Source organism: Erythrolamprus reginae, chromosome 7 (assembly GCF_031021105.1).
Source record: "Erythrolamprus reginae isolate rEryReg1 chromosome 7, rEryReg1.hap1, whole genome shotgun sequence".
NCBI lineage: Eukaryota > Metazoa > Chordata > Lepidosauria > Squamata > Dipsadidae > Erythrolamprus > Erythrolamprus reginae.
Genome location: NC_091956.1, coordinates 7,007,356 through 7,030,226, shown reverse-complemented (window position 1 = coordinate 7,030,226; position 22,871 = coordinate 7,007,356). Strand labels below are relative to the sequence as shown.

General features: G+C 41.1%; 1 protein-coding gene across 2 annotated transcripts; it reads right to left on the bottom strand.

The window, feature by feature from the left end:
• Window positions 1-821: 821 nt before the first annotated feature.
• FAM47E (family with sequence similarity 47 member E) lies at window positions 822-21,661 on the bottom strand. 2 transcript variants are annotated; one of them, XM_070756907.1, is made up of 8 exons: window positions 21,528-21,661; window positions 18,139-18,523; window positions 16,889-17,043; window positions 15,386-15,536; window positions 10,147-10,320; window positions 7,545-7,697; window positions 5,461-5,544; window positions 822-1,324 (listed from the first exon to the last, which is right to left on the bottom strand). In XM_070756907.1, exons 1-8 carry the CDS (start codon window positions 21,656-21,658, stop codon window positions 1,199-1,201), a joined length of 1,359 nt encoding a protein of 452 aa, XP_070613008.1. In that variant the 5' UTR covers window positions 21,659-21,661; the 3' UTR covers window positions 822-1,198. The 2 variants fall into 2 exon arrangements, with proteins under 2 accessions (XP_070613008.1, XP_070613009.1); XM_070756908.1 differs by having other exon boundaries at window positions 21,536-21,660.
• Between the last annotated feature and the right edge of the window lie 1,210 nt (window positions 21,662-22,871).

Here is a 22,871-nt window from a genome sequence, read left to right as displayed (position 1 = left end):
TGCAGCATCCCTCACTTGATCAAAATTCAGATGCTTGGCAATGGGCAGGTATTTTAATGATATTTTATTTATTTATTTATATTTATTATTTAGATTTGTATGCCGCCCCTCTCCGCAGTGTCCCATCCCATTTGCAACTTTCTCAGCTGGTTCCTGACAAGCAAGATATATGGGGGAAGCCAGATTTACTTAACAACCACATAATTCACCTAACAAACTGCAACGATTCTTTAACGTGTGTGGCTAAAAATAGAATAGAACAGAACACAATAAAATAGAATTTTTATTTGCCAGGTGTGATTGGACACACAAGGAATTTGTCTTGGTACATATGCTCTCAGTGTACATAAAAGAAAAGCTAACCCAAACCAGCAGGAGCAGGGGATTGAGGTAAGTACTTAGTACTTGCATTTTTTTTGCCTATACCTGCCTTGGGGGGGGGGACATATACCTGTTTACCCTCTTTTAAACTTACAGAGCTAGTTTACTGGCTTTCTTTGAAATAAATATTCTAAAACATTTAATCTACTGATGCCTCAATTGATGTAATTTTATTGGTTTCTTCCGTCCCCTGTCCTATTGCTCTCCTATATCTCCTATACCTTTCTTCTATTCCTATATCTCTTCTTCTATTCTTTCATTGATATGTTCTATTACTATACCTTCTTTTCTATTATTTCTTAGATATATTTTACTATGAGTATCTCCTCTATAACCTTCATCATGTATTTTACTATGTGTATATAGATATATACCCACTAAAACCCTCATTGTGTATTGGACAAAATAAATAAATAAAATAAAATAAATAAAAGATAATAAAACCATAAAAACTTTTTTTTATTAAATAGCATTAGTGTGAAAAACAAGCCACGCAGATTTTTCTCCATGTGCTAACATTGTAAACGTTACTTTTATATTTAAAATTAATCTCCTCCTAGAACATACTCGTCTGAAAAACTTTTTTTTCCATCCCCATTTAACACATAAGGCTAATAATTTCATGACCTGAACTTGTTCTTATGTTCCTTTCCTTTTTTTATTTTCTGGGCTTATTTCTCTCTGCATTTCACTTGTGACTGACTCAACAGCTGCTGAGAAAAAGGAGTGGGAACATACAAGAGCTCTGTATGATGGGTGGCATTTTGACTCGGTTTTACAAAGGTTAAAACTATCTCCAGTGGAGGAGAACTGAGGCTTAAATGGTGGCGGAAGACTGTGATCTAAATTCTTGAAGGACCTTCATCGACAGCTTCCTGGATAGAAGCTCGCTGTCTTCTGCTATCTTGTCAGAGTGACCGGCAGCCAACATCTCCAGAAGAAACTGAAAGCATGAGAGAAGCACAATTAGTGTGGAGGAATCCATGCATTGATAGTTTCAAATCAGTCCTTTAACATTATACTATATAAAGGACCTTGGTATACTAGTAACAAAAGATTTAAGTGCCCAAACCCACTGCAACAATATAGCCAAGAAGGCTTCAAGAGTTGTAAACCTAATCCTACGTAGCTTCTGCTCTGGCAATCTCACACTACTTACCAGAGCTTACAAAACTTTTGCCAGACCCATCCTCGAATACAGCTCATCTGTTCAGAACCCATATGACATCTCAGACATTAACACCCTCGAAAATGTCCAAAGATACTTCACCAGAAGAGCCCTTCACTCCTCCACTCGAAATAGAATACCCTATGAGACTAGACTTTCAATCCTGGGCCTAGAAAGTTTAGAACTAAGACGCCTTAAACAAGATCTAAGTATTGCCCACAAGATCATATGCTGCAACGTCCTGCCTGTTGGCGACTACTTCAGCTTCAACCGCAACAACACAAGAGCACACAACAGATTTAAACTTAATATTAACCGCTCCAAACTTGACTGTAAAAAATATGACTTCAGTAACCGAGTTGTCGAAGCGTGGAACTCATTACCGGACTCCATAGTGTCATCCCCCAACCCCCAACACTTTACCCTTAGATTATCTACGGTTGACCTATCCAGATTCCTAAGAGGTCAGTAAGGGGCGAGTACAAGTGCACTAGAGTGCCTTCCGTCCCCTGTCCTATTGCTCTCCTATATCTCCTATACCTTTCTTCTATTCCTATATCTCTTCTTCTATTCTTTCATTGACATGTTCTATTACTATATCTTCTTTTCTATTCTTTCTTAGATATATTTTACTATGAGTATCTCCTCTATAACCTTCATCATATATTTTACTATGTGTATATAGATATATACAGTACCCACTAAAACCCTCATTGTGTATTGGACAAATAAATAAATAAATAAAAATAAAATAAGAGTGTGCTGTCCCCAGAGACAGAGATAGTTGGACTGTATTTAGGCATGTTTATTTAAGATATTGCATTAGGGGAAATGTAGTGAAATTGCACTCTGGGTAATGTAGTTTTACATGTGACCACATTTGTGTATTCCTATTGGCTCTGTTTTGGGATGAGGGGTAATTGGAGAGAACATTCCAGTGGGTCTTTTGTCTTCACTCACTAAGCCAGCCAGCATGTAGATGCTACACCTAGAGCCGGGGTCAATTCAATCTCTTTTTACCTGCACAATGGGAAAGATTATACTACAGAAGAATTGCATCATAACTGTGAGTTATTGTGAGAATTCCTGTAATTAAATGATCTGGGATACCCCGTTGTGCTGAGTTATCTGACTGGGAAACGTTGAGCTTGTACCAGAACAAAGAGCCATGCAGAATCAGGCCAAAAGTGGCCCGCCAATTGTCCACAGGGATCTTGAGCAGAAAGACAAGGCAAAACCCTCCCTTTCCCTTGACCCCCAACAAATGGTACCCAAGGGAATTCTGCCTGCCTCAACCCAGATAGAGGAGGCACTTGGACATCCGTTTCAATAACCACCGATACACATCCATGAATCTATCATATCCTGCCTTGAAGCTCTCCAGGCTGTCAGCTGTCACGACCTCTTCTGGAGGGAAATTCCATAAACCAAGGACCCTCTGGGTGAAGAAATATTTCCCTTTATTTGTCTTCACTTTCTTACCTATGAGCTTTAGGGAGTGCCCCCTCATCCTTTTTTTTAAAAAAAAAGTATTTTAAAAAGAACATTTGCTAGACCAATTCTCAAGTACAGCTCATTTGTCTGGAACCCGCAGTGCATATCGGACATTAATACAACTGAGTGAGTCCAGAGATATTTCACGAGAAGAATTCCCCCACATCCCTCATAAGGTAACAGAATACCTTATTCCACCAGACTTGACATTTTGGGCTTAGGCAACTTAGAACTATGCCGCCTTTGGTTTGACCTAAGCGTAGTAAATAAAATTATTTACTACAATATCCTACCTGTCAGTGACTACTTCAGCTTCAACCACAACAATACACGAGCACATAATAGATACAAAGTTAAGGTAAACTGCTCCAAACTTGATTGCAGAAAATACGACTTCAGCAACAGCAACCAATGCCTGGAATGAACTAGCTGAATCTGTGGTTTCATCCCCAAAGCCCCAAAACTTTAACTTTAGACTTACTGTCGACCTCACCCCATTCCTAAGAGGTCTGTAAGAGGCCGTGCATAAGTGTACCAGCGTGCCTACCATCCCTGTCCTACTGTTCCCATTTATTTGTATTCATTTTCTGTGTTCGTGTCCATGTTTACACTTATACCTGTTATCTAGTACATGATCGACAAACTAACTAACTAAATAAAATGACCTCAAATAACCCCTCAAATAACATTTGATTGTTAGTCTGCAATGTTCTACTTTGGACTCCAAAGAAAATGGAATGGGTCAATCTAGATAAATACTATTGTGTTCAATTTGTGATCCAAAGTTAAGAACCAAGCTAACGGAAAACAGGTATCCAAAAAGACGTACAGTGATACCTCGTCTTACAAACCCCTCGTCATACAAACTTTTCGAGATACAAACCCGGGGTTTAAGATTTTTTTTTGCCTCTTCTTCAAAACTATTTTCACCTTACAAACCCAAGCCGCCGCCACTGGGATGCCCTGCCTCCGGATTTCTGTTGCCAGCGAAGCGCCCATTTTTGCGCTGTTGGGATTCCCCTGAGGCTCCCCTCCAAGGGAAACACCACCTCCGAACCTCCGTGTTTTTGCGGTGCTGCAGGGGAATCCCAAGGGACAGGTAAAGAAGCAAATCTTAGCTCTTCAAATCCACGTGGACATAATATCCCCCTGAAAAAGTAGCGTCTCATTCCTGTCTTCCATGATTTCTTTCAAAAGCATCCAGTCTAATCAGATTTCATCATGGTTTCTCATTTAAATTCTGATAATGTTTTGCTCTGCTTTGTTTTCCGCCCAAAGCATGATTAAAAAGCTGGTTAAATGCTGCTCCCTGGTGGGACGATTAGAGATTCCCAAAGTTGTTCTGAAAAGTTTGGAAATACAGTATTTTTTTCCCCCAACCTTATTTATTTCTTTAACATGAGTTTCTCAGCCTTGGCGACTTGAAGACGGTTGGATTTTAGCTCCCACAATGGAGTTAAAACCAGGAAGTAACCAACGTCCAAATTTGGAGTCCTGGCAGTCAGAAATTTAACTACTAGACAGAATTTGTTTGTTTGTTTGTTTGTTTGTTTGTTTGTTTGTTTGTTTGTTTGTTTGTTTGATTGATTGATTGATTGATTGATTGATTTTGTCTATTACACCAGTGTTTCCCAACCTTGGCAACTTGAAGATATCTGGACTTCAAATCCCAGAATTCCCCAGCCAGCATAAACTGGCTGGGGAATTCTGGGAGTTGAAGTCCAAATATCTTCAAGCTGCCAAGGTTGGGAAACACTGCATTACACAATGAGGGTTCTATTGGGTATACCTATAGTAAATACATAATGAAGGTTATAGAGGATATACTCATAGAAAAATATATCTAAGAAAGAAGAGAAGAGAAGTAATAGGAATAAAATATATCAATGAAAGAATAGAAGAAATATAGGAAAAGAAGAATGGTATAAGAGATATAGGAGAGCAATAGGACAGGGGACGGAAGGCACTCTAGTGCACTTATGCACGCCCCTTACTGACCTCTTAGGAATCTGGAAAGGTCAATTGTGGATAATCTAAGGGTACAGTGTTGGGGGTTTGGGGATGACACCATGGTGTTCGGTAATGAGTTCCACGCTTTGACAACTCAGTTACTGAAGTCATATTTTTTACAGTAAAGTTTGGAGCAGTTAATATTAAGTTTAAATCTGTTATGTGCTCTTGTGTTGTTGTGGTTGAAGGTGAAGTAGTCGCCGACAGGCAGGACGCTGCAGCATATGATCTTGTGGGCAATACTTAGATCTTGTTTAAGGCGTCTTAGTTCCACGCTTTGACAACTCAGTTGCTGAAGTCGTATTTTTTACCGTCAAGTTTGGAGCGGTTAATATTAAGTTTAAATCTCCATCGGTCTGCGGGGATCCTGGGTCCAATATGGGATCAAATCCCAGGAGTTCACTCACCTGAGGCTTCCTGTAGCCTTTGGTTTCAAGGAATTGTTCGAAGGCATACGTTCCATGGAGGGCCGATTCTAGCTCTGCCTCAGCCTGCAAGAGATTTCATTTCTCACATCAAGAGACTACTTAAATCCCATTCTCAACTCTTTTCTTCACCGTGGTCCCCCTGTTCTGGTTTCTGGTAGAAGTTTAGTACTTACAAATAACTCTCATTAAATGCATCATTTCATGAATAAAGCAACTCCGTTTATTTCTCTGCTCTCTTGCACTTCAACACATTCCGGACATCAATCGGTCCGTTATCTCTCTCTAGCTGCATTCCTCACATTCCTTTTCCTGCTTCACTTAGACAAGATTTATTTCCTAACTACATAACTGTAAAAAAGACAGCAGCACTGACTAAATACAATACAAAATACTTTGGCTTACTTTAGCGTGGCGAAGGCACCTCCATATTTCCTTTCGGTAACGTTGAAACTCCACCCTTCTTCTCCACTAGCCCCCTGACATGCCAGTAACCTCACTACAGTATTTAACCCATTCCTCTCCTTAATATCTTCTTCCAGACCTCTGTTCTCCATGTTTTTGGGCCCTTCTGAATTTAGGTTTAACCCAGCGAGTGTCTGATTCTCCCTCGCTAGATCCTGAACTCATAGCCCCATCCTGTGGCTGGCCTCCCACCTGTTCTACTACCTGTAACTCCGGGCCCCCCCACTACTTCATAAACACTATCTGAATACAAGTCCTCAATATCTTGATCATCCTCCAACTGATCAGGAGTATGTACAACACCCCCTTTAAATATTGCACCTTTTGTGGCCATGGGTCATAGCCACGGACGACCTAACTCAAGATTTAAAGCATAAAATTTGTAAGGGTAGCAGTTATGGTGAACCTATGGCATTCGTGCCACAGGTGGCACAAGGAGCCATATCTGCTGGTACGCGAGTTGTTGCCGTATCTCAACTCTAAAGTGTGTGCCGACCAGCTGGTTTTTGGCTCCCAAAGGGTCTGGGAGGGCATTTTTGGCTCTGCACTTACCTTGCAACTAAAATGAGCCGTGTGGAGATTCCGGGGAGGGGAGGGGATTTGCGGACAGGGTCAGCCAATCCTTGCAACTACCGTTTTGGCGAACCAGATGTAAAATTAACACCCGATTCACCCAAACAGGTCCAAACTTGCTGAATCCCACCCCTGGGCTTGTCGCTCTCTGAGCTTGGTGGTTTTCTCGAAGACGTTTCATTACTGTTGTGGTTAGCTCTGGCCCAGCTCCTGCCCCAAGAACTGTGGATGTGGGGGAGACATCCACATGCTGCAGGCCTGTTTTGCCCCCGGTGGAATCTGATGATGAAGGCTCCTCTGACCAAGAAGACATGAGTGACAGGGAGGAGGAGAGTGTGGCAGACAGCTCAGAAGGAGATGAATTATCTAGCTCCTCTTTGGATTCAGAACAAGAGTTAATGATACAGCCACGCATGCGGAGAGCGATGCATAGGCAACAACTGAGAGATTATTATCAAAGAAAATGAGGCCACCTGTGGTTGGGTGGGGCTGTGGTCATTAGTGAGGCTGCTATAAATAGCAGCCTGTGGGTTTGGCCATTGTGGAGGATTATCTGATCGTTGTGTTTCGTGCCTGCCTTGCTGACTTTGACCTTTTGTGTGCTCATTTTTCCCCGCTTTGAAACTAAACCAGAGCAAAGTGTGTTTCACTTTGTGAAAGAAGAAGGACTGTGAATTGCCTCACAGCTGCAAGCTAAGTATCACAGAACTGATAAGGGACTTGTACCAATTACTAGTTTGTTTGAAGACGAGTGCTCTTTGCTATACCAGAAGAGGGCTTGGTTTAAGTGAATTTTCATTCTAAAGAACATTGTTTTGAATTTTCAAACGTGTGTGTGTGTGTCTGAAATTTGTACCTGTGAATTTTCGGGAGGAGAGCCCGACAGAACAATTACCAAGCTAGGTAACATCACCAGGGTGCTATTAATGAAGAACTTAAAACCAACAAGTTTCCAACAGGCTAAAAACACACACCAGAAGTAGTGAGGGGAGCCAGCAAAGAAAACAAAGTGAAATGTGTGAAGTTACCTTTTGGACAATCTTCTTCCTGGCGTTCAAGAAGGCTCGTAGGCATTCAGGAATCTCTTCCTTCTCGGTCGCTCGTTTCTTTCTCCATGTCTTTGGAGGAAGGTACCAGGCGCCGTATTTAATCTTTTCCCATTTGGGCTCAGAAGGGGTTAGCTAAAGGCAAGAGATGGCAGACTCTTTCCAGTGTCCTTGGTCACTGACGCATTTTCAGCGCCCAAGCAAATGATCAAGGAGGGTCACCAGACTGCTAAGTCTTTAGTTCTTTGGGTTGCACAGAATAACAGAAATTGGAAGGGGTCACCCTTGTAGTTGTTGGAAATAATAACCACTAGCTATTTCTATAAAAATAATGACCCGCTTAATGGTCAAAGCCCAAATTCAAGGTTTTTTGTTTTTTTTCCCCTGTCATTTGCACAGAAAGTCCAGACGCTGTTGCCAAACAACCACAAAAATATTTGCATTCTTGTCCAGGAATGGAATGGAATGGAATAGAATAGAATAGAATAGAATAGAATAGGAGAAATTAGGATGGAATGGAATGGAATAGAATAGAATAGAATAGAATAGGAGAAATTAGGATGGAATGGAATAGAATGGAATAGGAGAAATTAGGATGGAATGGAATAGAATAGAATAGGAGAAATTAGGATGGAATGGAATAGAATAGAATAGGAGAAATTAGGATGGAATGGAATGGAATAGAATAGAATAGGAGAAATTAGGATGGAATGGAATAGAATAGAATAGAATGGAATAGGAGAAATTAGGATGGAATGGAATAGAATAGAATAGAATAGGAGAAATTAGGATGGAATGGAATAGAATAGAATAGAATAGAATAGGAGACATTAGGATGGAATGGAATGGAATAGAATAGAATAGAATAGGAGAAATTAGGATGGAATGGAATGGAATAGAATAGAATAGAATAGAATAGGAGAAATTAGGATGGAATGGAATAGAATAGAATAGGAGAAATTAGGATGGAATGGAATAGAATAGAATAGAATAGAATAGGAGAAATTAGGATGGAATGGAATAGAATAGAATAGAATAGGAGAAATTAGGATGGAATGGAATACAATAGAATAGAATAGAATAGAATAGAATAGAATAGAATAGAATAGAATAGGAGAAATTAGGATGGAATGGAATGGAATAGAATAGGAGAAATTAGGATGGAATGGAATAGAATAGAATAGGAGAAATTAGGATGGAATGGAATAGAATAGAATAGAATAGAATAGGAGAAATTAGGATGGAATGGAATAGAATAGAATAGAATAGAATGGAATAGGAGAAATTAGGATGGAATGGAATAGAATAGAATAGAATAGGAGAAATTAGGATGGAATGGAATAGAATAGAATAGAATAGAATAGGAGACATTAGGATGGAATGGAATAGAATAGAATAGAATAGGAGAAATTAGGATGGAATGGAATGGAATGGAATAGAATAGAATAGGAGAAATTAGGATGGAATGGAATGGAATAGAATAGAATAGGAGAAATTAGGATGGAATGGAATAGAATAGAATAGAATAGGAGAAATTAGGATGGAATGGAATAGAATAGAATAGGAGAAATTAGGATGGAATGGAATAGAATAGAATAGAATAGAATAGGAGAAATTAGGATGGAATGGAATAGAATAGAATAGAATAGGAGAAATTAGGATGGAATGGAATAGAATAGAATAGGAGACATTAGGATGGAATGGAATAGAATAGAATAGAATAGGAGAAATTAGGATGGAATGGAATGGAATAGAATAGAATAGGAGAAATTAGGATGGAATGGAATAGAATAGAATAGAATAGGAGAAATTAGGATGGAATGGAATAGAATAGAATAGAATAGAATAGGAGAAATTAGGATGGAATGGAATAGAATAGAATAGAATAGAATAGAATAGGAGAAATTAGGATGGAATGGAATGGAATAGAATAGAATAGGAGACATTAGGATGGAATGGAATGGAATAGAATAGAATAGGAGAAATTAGGATGGAATGGAATGGAATAGAATAGAATAGAATAGGAGAAATTAGGATGGAATGGAATAGAATAGAATAGAATAGGAGAAATTAGGATGGAATGGAATAGAATGGAATGGAATAGAATAGGAGAAATTAGGATGGAATGGAATGGAATAGAATAGAATAGAATAGGAGAAATTAGAATGGAATGGAATGGAATAGAATAGAATAGGAGAAATTAGGATGGAATGGAATAGAATAGAATAGGAGAAATTAGAATGGGATGGGATGGAATAGAATAATAATAATAATAATAATAATAATAATAATAATAATAATAATAATAATAATAATAAATAATAGAATAGAATAGAATAGAAGAAATTAGGATGGAATGGAATGGAATGGAATAGAATAATGAATGGAATGGAACGGAACGGAAGGGAACAGAACAGAACAGAATAGAAGGCTTGCTGGGAGTTGAAGTCCGCCCATCTTAAAAACTGCCAAGGCTGACAAACCTTGCCTCCTTTTGGGTTTTTTAACGTGACATGCATGTTATCGAATCCTTCAATTATTATCTCAGTATCTGTTACCGTTCCGATCCTTTTGGCCTCCTTACCTTAGTGGTCCTCCTCTTCCGGCCCGGATACCTCCCCAGGTATTGCCTCAACTCTGGTGGTATTTGATAGAGCTGCACTATTTTAATAGGCGTGACGGTCTTGATATCGCTTTCGTACCTCGTGTCGAAGAGCTTCGTGATGGTGTCTTCGTCAATGTTGTACTTATCTCCGCCCTGAGGGAGTAAACCAAGAATACACATTCAGGGAACATTGCAAGCACTCCGTTCGAGAGCAGCGCCCTCCACCTTGAAGATGCCTGGACTTTAACTCCCAGAATTCCCCAGCTAGCACCTATATAAAACAGTAACTGAGAGGGATCTCGGAGTCTTAGTGGACAACCAATTAAATATGAGCCAGCAGTGTGCGGAGGCAACCCAAAATGCGAACACAATCCTAAATTGCATTAAGAGGGGGATACAATCAAGATCAAAGAGGTACTAATGCCACTCTATAAAGCCTTAGTAAGACCACACCTAGAGTACTACATTCAGTTTTGGTCACCATGCTATTAAAAAAGATGCTGCGACTCTAGATGGAATCTCCCGACGAAGGCTCCTCTGACCAAGGCAACATGAGTGACAGGGAAGAGGGGAGTTGGCAGACAACCCAGGAGGAGATCAATCATCCTTATCATCCCTGGATTCTGAACAAGAGCTTATGACAGACCCACACATGCGTAGAGTGATGCATAGGAGGGAACAACTGAAGGATTATTACAGGAGACAAGTGCGGCCACCTGTGGTTGGGTGGGGCTGCTGTAATTAGTGCTACAGATAAAAAGAGCAGTGTGCTGGTTTAGCCTTGTGGAAGTTTATCTGAGTCATAGTTTCGTCAAGATCGTGGTTTTGCTATTATCCTGTTCAAGACTCTGTGTGGACTTTCTGGGCTTTTGGAATTGGACTCAATTTCCCAGTTACTGGGTGAGAAATTGGATTGCATTTAACCTGTGCCTTGTGTGTACCAGAAAATCCCTTTGACATTTAAAAAGGGAGTTTTTTCTGCTTTTCTGTTGATAAAGACTTTTGGTCTTCCTTCTATTGTGTGGTGTGTGTCTTTCTGGACTAATTACCCTGTAATTACGGGCGGTTGGGACACGCCTGCAGAACAATTATTATTATTATTATTATTATTATTGTTGTTGTTGTTGTTGTTGTTGTTGTTGTTATTATTATTATTGCTAATTAAATTTGTATGCCGCCCCTCTCCAAAGTCTCAGGGCAGCTAAATCTAGTGAAGAGAAGCAACAGGGGAGACAGGATAGCAGTCTTCCAATACTTGAAGGTCTGCCACAGAGAGGAGGGGGTCAAGCTATTTTCCAAGGCACCCAAAGGCCAGACATGGAATAATGGATGGAAACTGAACAAGACAAGATTCAACCTAGAAATAAAGTTCTAACTGACCTCGCCAGCGTTTTGCTTCGTCTCATGCTGCGTGGCCACGCTACACACACATGAATGTGCAGTGCCAAAAATTCCCCCAAAAGTCAAAAACAAGATGGTGACACATGCACCGTGCTGGAAACTCGGCTTCTGCACATGCACAGAAGGAAAAACATCAGCAAAAAATCCCCCAGAAAGATGGCAGCATCCACAGACCAACGCCAATAGAAGTGGCTCTGTGGCATTACCAGCGGAGATGGTGCAAACCAGGAGGAACCCAATAGGTGGTCCTTATTTTTCTACTTGTATTTTTATGTGTTTTTGAACTGCTAGGTTTGCAGAAGCTGGGACAAATAATGGGAGCTCACTCGCAGAGTTGGCCTTCTCCGGGTCCCGTCGACTAAACAATGTCATTTGGCGGGACCCAGGGGAAGAGCCTTCTCTGTGGCGGCCCCAGCCCTCTGGAATCAACTCCCCCCAGAGATTAGAACTGCCCCCCTTCCCTGTCTTTCGTAAACTACTCAAGACTCACTTATACCGCCAGGCATGGGGGAGTTGAGATATTCCTTCCCCCTAGGCCATTACAAGTTATGCATGGTATGTTTGTGTGTATGCTTGGTTTTATAATAAGGGTTTTTAGTTGTTTTAGTATTGGATTGTTACATGCTGTTTTTATCATTGTTGTTAGCCACCCCGAGTCTGCGGAGAGGGGCGGCATACAAATCCGATAAATAATAAATAATAATAATAATCAGGGATTCGAACCGCCGAACTGCCGACCTTTCTGATCGACAAGCTCGGCGTCTTAGCCATTGAGTCACTGTGTCCCCTATTAACACCTACTGTACTTCAATTTTCTTTCTCCTTTATCAGTGCATGATGGTGGAATTACTTTCACAGCCGCACTGGAGGAATAGCTTAAAGCAACATTGTGGGTACTTGTTTAAGGCTTTAAAGCAGTGGTTCGCAACCTGAGAGTCAGGACCCCTTTGGGGGGTCGAATGACCGTTTCACAGGGGTCGCCTAAGACCATGGGAAAGGACAAATTTCTCCCGGTGTTAGGAACTAAAGCCTTGGAACATATTTTTACAATCTGACCAATCAGGCATTTACAGCGGCCGATAAGGTCCCACAGAGTTGGCCTTCTCAATGTCGTTTGGCAGGCCCCAGGGGAAGAGCCTTCTCTGTGGTGGCCCCCGGCCCTCTGGAATCAGCTCCCCCCAGAGATTAGAACGGCCCCCACCCTCCTTGCCTTTCGCAAACTTCTTAAGACCCACCTTTGTCGCCAGGCATGGGGGAGTTAAGTTATTCTTTCCCCCTAGGCCATTACAAGTTATGCGTGGTATGTTTGTGTGTATGTTTGGTTTTTTATAATAAGGGTTTTTAGTTGTTTTATTAAATTGGATTGTTACATGTTGTTTTACCACTGTTGTTAGCCGCCCCGAGTCTGCGGAGAGGGACGGCATAAAAATCCAATAAATAAATAAATAAAATAAATAAATAAATACAGTGGGGGTGGCCCTCTGACCTCCCTGCCTATCGGCTTAAAGCTCTGTTGGGGGAATTGGTGCTAGACTTATGGTTGGGGGCCACCACAACATGAGGAACCATATTAAGGGGTCTCGGCCTTAGAAAGGTTGAGAACCACTGCTTTAAACAGTGTTCTCTACCATTATAGGGGGAAAAAAAATAAGAAGGGAACTTGCATTTATATCTGGGTCAGAAATTGCTCAGGTCACCCTTGCAACTTTCACAAGAATAAATCATGATTCACGACCAGAATATCCTAATCAGACTTTCATCCAATGCTGAATCATCAAGCCTTTACTATTTCCTCTTTTCGTTTTAAATTTTTTTTTTTACCCGATGGCAAACATTTCAACAGAAGGTCAACAGTCTCATGCGGTTTATACTTCCGCATTCCGATTTCCGAATTAGTATCCAATGCTACTTCTGCTTAATCATGCGTAACACGAGGTAGCATTCAGTAGTATTCAAGTAGGTTTTAATAATATATGAGTAAATTTTATAACATTTGAACTGATTAAATTAAATAGACAATAGTAGATATTAAGAAATTTTAAGGATAAGGTTTTTAGATTGAGTGATTTCAATTATTTCATTATATTGTTAAAATAGATATAAAGAAGTAAATTTTGAATTGAATAATTATATAGTATTGTATTTTAAGAAATTTTAAGTATAGGGTTTTTAGTTTAATTAATCGACTTTAACTAGCATAATTATATTATCAAAATGAAAATATAAAACCGAACGTTATATTTTAGTAGTACATTGATAAAATTTATAGACATTAGAATTGATTTTAATTATGTGAACTATAATATAAAAATGGAAACATAGATATAGATTTTATAAGATAGTAGAGTATTATAAACTATATTTCTGTATTGATCTGATTATAGTTGGATTTTCCTTTTTTTGGTATTAGTTAGACTTCTATGATCAGCGGAGCAATGATAGCTCCTTTAAATGTTAAATGTTGTCTGTATTGTTTGTCTTAAAGAAAAACAATAAAAATATGTTTTAAAAAAATATTTCTGCATTCCGATTTCCGAATTAGTATCCAATGCTACTTCTGCTTAATCATGCATAACACGAGGTAGCATTCAGTAGTATTCAAGTAGGTTCTGACCAGTTCTGGATAATTTTGAGTAGTTCGGAGAACTGGTAAATACCACTTCTGAATGGCCCTGCCCCATCTAATCTCTGCCTCCAGAGTCCCAGCTAATCGGGAGGAAATGGGGATTTTGCAGTATCATTTCCCTGCAGTGGGGTAGGAATAGAGATTTTACAGTATCCTTCCCCTGCCACACTCACAGAACTGTTAATTTTAAAAATATTGAATCCCACCAGCATAACCAAAAGAAAACCAAGATAAAGTTGTCGAAGCGTGGAATTCACTACCGGACTCTGTAGTATCATCCCCTAACCCCAACACTTTACCCTTAGACTATCCACGGTTGACCTCACCAAGTTCCTAAGAGGTCAGTAAGGGGCGTACATAAGTGCACCAGAGTGCCTACCGTCCCCTGTCCTATTGTCTCTCCTTATATCTCCTATATCTTCTCTTCTATACCTATATCTTTTTCTGCTATTCTCTCATAGTTATATTTCACTCCTTTATTTTCTCCTCTATTCCCCCTTTAATGCATTCTACCTGATTATATCCTCTATAACTACTGATGGGCGAACCCAACGGTGTTCGGGTTCGGCAAGTTCGGACGAACTTTACGCAAAATTCGGCCGAACCCGAACCGAACCCAAACCCGAATGGGGAATCCCACCAAGAGATTCCAGGGATGGAGCTTTGATGTCATGTATACCGGCAGGTTGCTAAGAATGCCAAGGTGATCACTTCCTGGATTCCATGGAATCCAGGAAGTGATCACCTTGGCGTCCTTAGCAACCTGCCGGTGATGTCAAGGCTCCGCACCCAGAATCTCTTTGTGGGAGGGATTCCCCAGCTCCTTCAAAGGGAGGTCTTCACGTAAAAATAAACATTGTTATTTTTATGAAAAAGGACGCCGCAGCGGGGCTGCAAACATGTTTATTTTTACATGAAAGGACCATAATGCAGAAGACGATAGAAAACGAGCCATATTCCTGAATTACTGCGGCCTGACGATCTACACTTTGGCTTCCACCTTGGTCGACCCAGACACCGTAGAAACTGTCGCTTGGACCACCCTACAAACCAAACTGGCCGCTCACTTCCAACCCACAACTCCGGTGCGTGTTCACTACGTAAAGGTTTCAAACCAGGGATGTGAGTTTTGCTAGTTGGATTGGCCTGCTCAGCTGTGATTGTGGTTCTCAGACAGTTATTTGTACTTACCATTGCATTGACCCATTCACAAAATTCCTTCGTTACCCGCTTAACGTTTTCATCCAGGGGTGGGACGTAATCTATTTTGGCTGCCTGTTGCCTCTCGGACACCGCTTGCTTACTAAACCACATGTAAGGGTTCTTTTTCTTGTGCACCCAGCTGCGGATACAAAAAGTGTAGAGTCCGTCATTAAACAAATGAGACAAAAATAAAGCGACAACAAAATGATGCTAGAGTGATGGACATGCCCGGAAGGGAAAAAAATTTGGGCTATGATTAAAAAGAAATATTAAACTATGACATTGAACTAAAGCCTGAAATACATTTATTAGGAATCATTAGAGGATAACATAAAAAGGCAATTTTTTAGAATTTAAACCCAAGACATTTTTATTAGGAATAATCAGAGGACAATACGAAAAGGCGAGCTATTATTTTATAGTACAGTGGTACCTCCACTTAAGAACTTATTACTTGCAGCAGGGGTGAGATCCTGCAGGTTCTGATAGTAGCAGAAATTTTGAGCAGTTCGGAAAACTGGCAAATATCATCTCTGGCTGGCTCCAGAGTGGGGAGGGAATGGGGATTTTGCAGTATCCTTCCCCTGGAGTGGGGAAGAAAGGAGATTTTGCAGTATCCTTCCCCTGGAGTGGGGAGGGAAAGGAGATTTTGCAGTATCCTTCCCCTGGAGTGGAGAGGGAAAGGAGATTTTGCAGTATCCTTCCCCCTGGAGTGGGGTGGGAATGGGGATTTGCAGTATCCTTCCCCCAGGAGTAGGGAGGAAAGGAGATTTTGCAGTATCCTTCCCCCAGGAGTGGGGAGGGAATGGGGATTTTGCAGTATCCTTCCGCTGGAGCGGGGATTTGCAGTATCCTCCCCCAGGAGTAGGGAGGGACGGCGATTTTGCAGTATCCTTCCCCTGGAGTGGGGAGGGATGGCGATTTTGCAGTATCCTTCCCCTGGAGTGGGAAGGGAACGGGGATTTTGCAGCATTCTTCCCCCTGGAGTGGGGAGGAAAGGAGATTTTGCAGTATCCTCCCCCAGGAGTGGGGAGGGAATGGCAATTTTTGTGGTATCCTTCTCCTGGAGAGGGAAGGAAATGGAGATTTTGCAGTATCCTTTTCCTGGAGTGGGGAGAGAAAGGAGATTTTGCAGTATCCTCCCCCAGAAGTGGGGAGAAAATTGGGATTTTGCAGTATCCTCCTCCAAGAGTGGGGAGGGAATAAAGGTTTTGCACTATCCTTCCCCCGGGAATGGGGAGGGAATGGGGATTTACAGTATCCTTTCCCGGGTGTAGGGAAGGGATGGGGATTTTGCAGTATCTTTCCCTGCCACGCCCATCAAGCCCCGCCCACCAACCCCCACCACTCACCAAGCCACGCCCAATAATAATTTGGATTTCATCACTGCCTTGCAGACAGCTGGCCATTTGAACCTTCTTGTATAAGCCTCGCATTTCTTTATTTCACTTTTATGTGTTAAATTTGCATTTTACTTATTTCACTACTCACGGGAGGGTGGAACTGTAGCTTCTGTTTAAGGGCAGATCGTACTTCAAGTGATATGGAGACGGCGAAGGAGTGGTCGCATCGTCTTTATTATAATCCGGCGACATTCGAGTCAGCTGCATCTCAGGGTCCAGGAGTTTCATCACGTCGTCAAAAATCTGTGTGGGTACAGCAGAAGGCAGCACCATTTTTCCTGTCTCAGTGACGCAGTGGTTAGAGTGCAGTACTGCAAGCTACTTCTGCTGATCACCGGCTGCCAGTAAAAGACCTTGGAATACTAATATCAAATGACCTAAGTGCCAAAGCCCACTGCAACAATATCGCCAAAAAGGCTTCTAGAGTTGTTAACCTGATCCTATGCAGCTTCTGCTCTGGCAATATCACACTACTCACAAGCATAGTTCCCTCTAAGCTGAGCAGTGAGCAATCGCTCACTTAAAAATCATCATCAACTCAGAGTTTTCCAAACCTGCCCAGAAGCTGAGAGGGAAATTTTATTATTATTTCTGTGCCGCCCAGTCCTGAAGGGACTGCCGCTCAGACACTATACTTTTCCGCTCACCCCCCCAAAAAATTAGAGAGAACACTGCTCACAAGAGCCTACAAAACTTTTGCCAGACCCATCCTAGACTACTGCTCATCGGTCTGGAACCCATACCACATCTCGGACATCAACACCCTCGAAAACGTCCAAAGATATTTCACCAGAAGATCTCTTCACTCCTCCACTCGAAACAGAATATCCTACGAAAATAGACTAACAATCCTGGGTCTAGAAAGCTTAGAACTACAGCACCTAAAACACGATTTAAGTATTGCCTACAAGATCATATGCTGCAATGTCCTACTGGTCAATGACTACTTCAGCTTCAACCACAACAACACAAGAGCATGCAACAGATTCAAACTTAATATTAACCATTCCAAACTTGACTGTAAAAAATATGACTTTAACAATCGAGTTGTCGAAGCGTGGAACTCATTACCGGACTCCATAGTGTCATCCCCAAACCCCCAACACTTTACCCTTAGATTATCTATGGTTGACCTATCCAGATTCCTAAGAGGTCAGTAAGGGGCGAGTACAAGTGCACTAGAGTGCTTTCCGTCCCCTGTCCTATTGCTCTCCTATATCTCCTATACCTTTCTTCTATTCCTATATCTCTTCTTCTATTCTTTCACTGATATGTTCTATTCCTATATCTTCTTTTCTATTATTTCTTAGATATATAATTCAAATGCACCCATCTTACCTCTGGAGGCACGCTCTCTTCCAGGTGTGGGAAGAGTCCCAGTGGATGCTGTTCTTCGGTGACTTTGATCGGAGACTTGGAGTCTATGTTGGCTTTCTGAGGTGTTGGGAGTCTGGAGAGAACTGGTGTGCGCCTCCTCAACAACTCTCTGGATTTATAAGGGACAATCTGCGAAACATCCAGTTTCTTACACTGTAGGAGGATGGGAACAGGCCCTTTTGTGCCTTGAATTATGATGTTGTCTGAAGGTGGAGGACCACCACCTCGGAAATCATCCAGGCCAGTTTTCAGAAATCTCCATCGCTGACCGTTGAGAGAATCTGAGAACCTTTCTTTGTAACAGACCTGCTTTTGAAAGCACCTGGAAGGTAATTTTTCCTTGAACCTGGATGGGAAAAGAGATTTATTTATTTATTTATTTATTTTGTCCAATACACAATGAGGGTTTTAGTGGGTATATATCTATATACACATAGTAAAATACATGATGAAGGTTATAGAGGAGATACTCATAATAAAATATATCTATGAAAGAATAGAAAAGAAGATATATTAATAGAACATATCAATGAAAGAATAGAAGAAGAAATATAGGAATAGAAGAAGGATACAGGAGATGTAGGAGAGCAATAGGACAGGGGACGGAAGGCACTTTAGTGCACTTGTACTCGCCCCTTACTGACCTCTTAGGAATCTGGATAGGTCAACCATAGATAATCTAAGGGTAAAGTGTTGGGGGTTTGGGGATGACACTACGGAGTCCGGTAATGAGTTCCACACTTTGACAACTCGGTTACTGAAGACATTTTTCACAGTCAAGTTTGGAGCGGTTAATATTAAGTTTAAATCTGTTGTGTGCTCTTGTGTTGTTGTGGTTGAAGCTGAAGTAGTCGCCGATAGGCAGGACGTTGCAGCATATGATCTTGTGGGCAATACTTAGATCTTGTTTAAAGCATCTTAGTTCTAGGCTTTCTAGGCCCAGGATTGAAAGTCTAGTCTCATAGGGTCTTCTGTTTTGAGTGGAGGAGTGAAGGGCTCTTCTGGTGAAGTATCTTTGGACATTTTCAAGGGTGTTAATGCCTGAGATGCGATATGGGTTCCAAACAGATGAGCTGTATTCGAGGATGGGTCTGGCAAAAGTTTTGTAAGCATTGAGAACAAATATCTCTTGGCTACAATACTTCTAAAAATGGACTGGGAGTTTGTTCTGCCCGGCCGGACCAAATACTAAAAATAATGACCCAATTCACGCCGAGAATAAAAAGCTAGCATGGCAAGGTATATTTTTGCAAACACAGTTAAGTGCCAAAGCCCACTTCAACAACATAGCCAAGAAGGCTTCAAGACTTGTAAACATAATTCTACGTAGCTTCTGCTCTGGCAATCTCACAATACTTACCAGAGCTTACAAAACTTTCGCCAGACCCATCCTCGAATACAGCTCATCTGTTTGGAACCCATATCGCATCTCAGACATTAACACCCTTGAAAATGACCAAAGATACTTCACCGGAAGAGCCCTTCACTCCTCCACTCGAATCAGAATACCCTATGAGACTAGACTTTCAATCCTGGGCCTAGAAAGCTTAGAACTAAGATGCCTTAAACACGATCTAAGTATTGCCCACAAGATCATATGCTGCAACGTTCTGCCTGTCGGTGACTACTTCAGCTTCAACCACAACAACACAAGAGCACACAACAGAGGGGGAAGAATAATTCCCCCTCTGCGGAGAGGGACGGCGTACAAATCTAATAAATAATAATAATAATAATAATAATAATAATACTGCAAAATCCCCATTTAAAATTCAATAAACCTTTTAAAAAAAAAAAATGATAGCAAAACGTATTCTCTGCTGGCATTGATGACATAACCTAGTTTGGTAATGAAATATCTACAAGAAAACCAGCAAGCTCAGACAGCACCGACGACCCATAGCCTAACTCTCAAATATTCTCTGCTATCAGGGTTACCATCTCTGTATTGCAAAAATTGCACAACCTGTAGATGTCAGCAAAGACCAATTTTTCTTGAAATAAGTTTTCTTGAAACTTGACAAGCTCTTTTATGCTTTTCAATAACCCAATTTTGACCTTGTGGAGGTCCTTGTTGCTCTCTGGGTTTTTTCTTGCAGACATTTCATTACATAACTAGGTAACATCATCAAGGCTAAAAGGGTTTGCTCTCCGCTGTCTGCTACGTCATACCAACACAAGAGTGTAGTAGTATAATAGACACTAGGTAGGACAAACAGGCGGAACAGGGGTGAAATCCAGCAGGTTCTGACAGGTTCTGGAGAACCGGTAGTCAAAAATTAGAATAGTTCAGAGAATTGGCAAATACCACCTCTGGATAGCCCCAGAGTGGGGTGGGAATGGGGATTTTGCAGTATCCTTCCCCTGTCTGGCCCACCAAGCCACACCTACAGAACCAGTAGTAAAAAAAAATGGATTTCACCCTGTGGCTGAAGTCTAGTCGAACTCACCCATGGACCCCAACTAATAGTCAAAAGACTAATAGTCAAAATCCTACGTAGTTTCTGCTCTGGCAATCTCACACTACTAACCAGAGCTGATAAAACTTTCGCCAGACCCATCCTTGAATACAGCTCCTTAGCTTGGAACCCATATTGCATCTCAGACATTAACACCCTTGAAAATGTCCAAAGATACTTCACCAGAAGAGCCCTTCACTCCTCCACTCGAAACTGAATACCCTACAAAACTAGACTTACAATCCTGGGTTTAGAACTACGTCGCCTTAAACATGATCTAAGCTTAGCCCATAAGATCATATGCTACAACGTCCTCCCCATCAACGACTACTTCAGCTTCAACCACAGCAACACACGAGCTCACAACAGAGTTGTGTTTGTTCCAAGCATCTACTACTCTTTCAGTAAAATATTTTCTCACGTTACTTCTAATCTTTCTCCCAACTAACCTCAGATTGTGCCCCCTTGTTCTTGGGTTCACTTTCCTATTAAAAACACTTCTCTCCTGAACCTTATTTAACACTTTTTCAACATTGGCCAAGAATAAAAAGCCAATATATTTTTGCAAGCCTTGTCTCAAGTGTCACTTTTTTCTTTGGCATCTCAGTGGCTTGGGGAAACTTCAGCGACCTTACAGTACCCACCAATGGTGGTTTATTCAAATAAACCACTATCTATGACCATAATAAAGTACAGAATTATATCAAATAAACCAAGTTTAAGCCCTTTAATGTATTTGGATTGTTTTGAAGACAGCTTTAATGGATTGAGTCAGCTTTCAAGGTCCTGAAGTTCCTAAAATAAATCCTAGACCTAGATTGGCTTTCCACCTGCGACGCTTGCCTTAAATGGACGTCCCTTCCTTGTCACCCGCACACTTAATTGGCTTACTTGCTCACCAAGGGGCAGGACACAACTTGACTGGCATTATGGCCAGCTCTTGCAACAGCTGCCTCTGCTGAAAAGGACAGGGTAGAGCTAAGGATGCTTGTTTCCCAGCAACAGGATGTTGAGTCAACCATTTGTCCCCGTTGCTAGGAGACAACAGCAAAGCCCTGGCAACCATAGAGATGAGCAACTGCCACACTGGCTTGGGCCTACTTTTGCTAGAGAGGCCTTCTCCACACTGCTTTTGCTAGAGAGGCCTTCTCCACACTGATGTTTGGAAGAAATGTTTGCTGAGTGGGAATTCTGGGATTTGTAGTTCCCGATCCTTCCGAAGGCCATGAGGCCACCTTGCAGTCAAAGCCAAGATTTCTCCCCTTCAATCCTTTAGCAAACATGGATGAAAATATTTATTATTTATTTGCTGGGCTCAGAGGTGGCTCCATTTGAAGAAAAGGCAGCAGATATATCCCATCAAGCACTTGGATTAAAAATGATGCATAAGCACTGAATAGCTGCAAAAAAAATTACTACTACGCCTTAAACAAGATATTATTACGCCTTAAACAAGATCTAAGTATTGCCCACAAGATCGTATGCTGCAACGTCCTGCCTGTCGGCGACTACTTCAGCTTCAACCACAACAACGCAAGAGCACACAACAGATTTAAACTTAATATTAACCGCTCCAAACTTGACTGTAAAAAATGCGACTTCAGTAACCGAGTTGTCGAAGCGTGGAACTCATTACCGGACTCCATAGTGTCATCCCCAAACCCCCAACACTTTACCCTTAGATTATCTACGGTTGACCTATCCAGATTCCTAAGAGGTCAGTAAGGGGCGAGTACAAGTGCACTAGAGTGCCTTCCGTCCCCTGTCCTATTGCTCTCCTATATCTCCTATACCTTTCTTCTATTCCTATATCTCTTCTTCTATTCTTTCACTGATATGTTCTATTACTATATCTTCTTTTCTATTCTTTCTTAGATATATTTTACGATGAGTATCTCCTCTATAACCTTCATCATGTATTTTACTATGTGTATATAGATATATACCCACTAAAACCCTCATTGTGTATTGGACAAAATAAATAAATAAAATAAATAAATAAATAAATACTACGCTGTGGGCGTGGCTTATTTTGTGGGTGTGGCTTGCCGGCCATGTTACCAGGTAGGGATGGCTTGACAATCATGTGACTGGGGGCATGGCTTAAAGATCATGTGACTGGCTTAAAGGTGGCCAACTTGACGTCACTCATGTCAAGGCTTAGAAGTCGGCATAGAAGTGGAATAAATAATAACAAATAATAAGTAATAAATAATAACAAATAATAAATAATAA

Excerpts from the sequence above, each read along its gene's own strand:
- FAM47E (XM_070756907.1), bottom strand. The coding sequence starts at position 21,658 with ATGGTTGACTCAACATCCTGTTGCTGGGAAACAAGCATCCTTAGCTCT. Across the intron at positions 17,044-18,138 it reads AAGAGAGCGTGCCTCCAGAG|ATTTTTGACGACGTGATGAA; the intron begins GTAAGATGGGTG and ends GTACCCACACAG. Across the intron at positions 7,698-10,146 it reads GGAAGAGGAGGACCACTAAG|CTAACCCCTTCTGAGCCCAA; the intron begins GTAAGGAGGCCA and ends TCTTGCCTTTAG.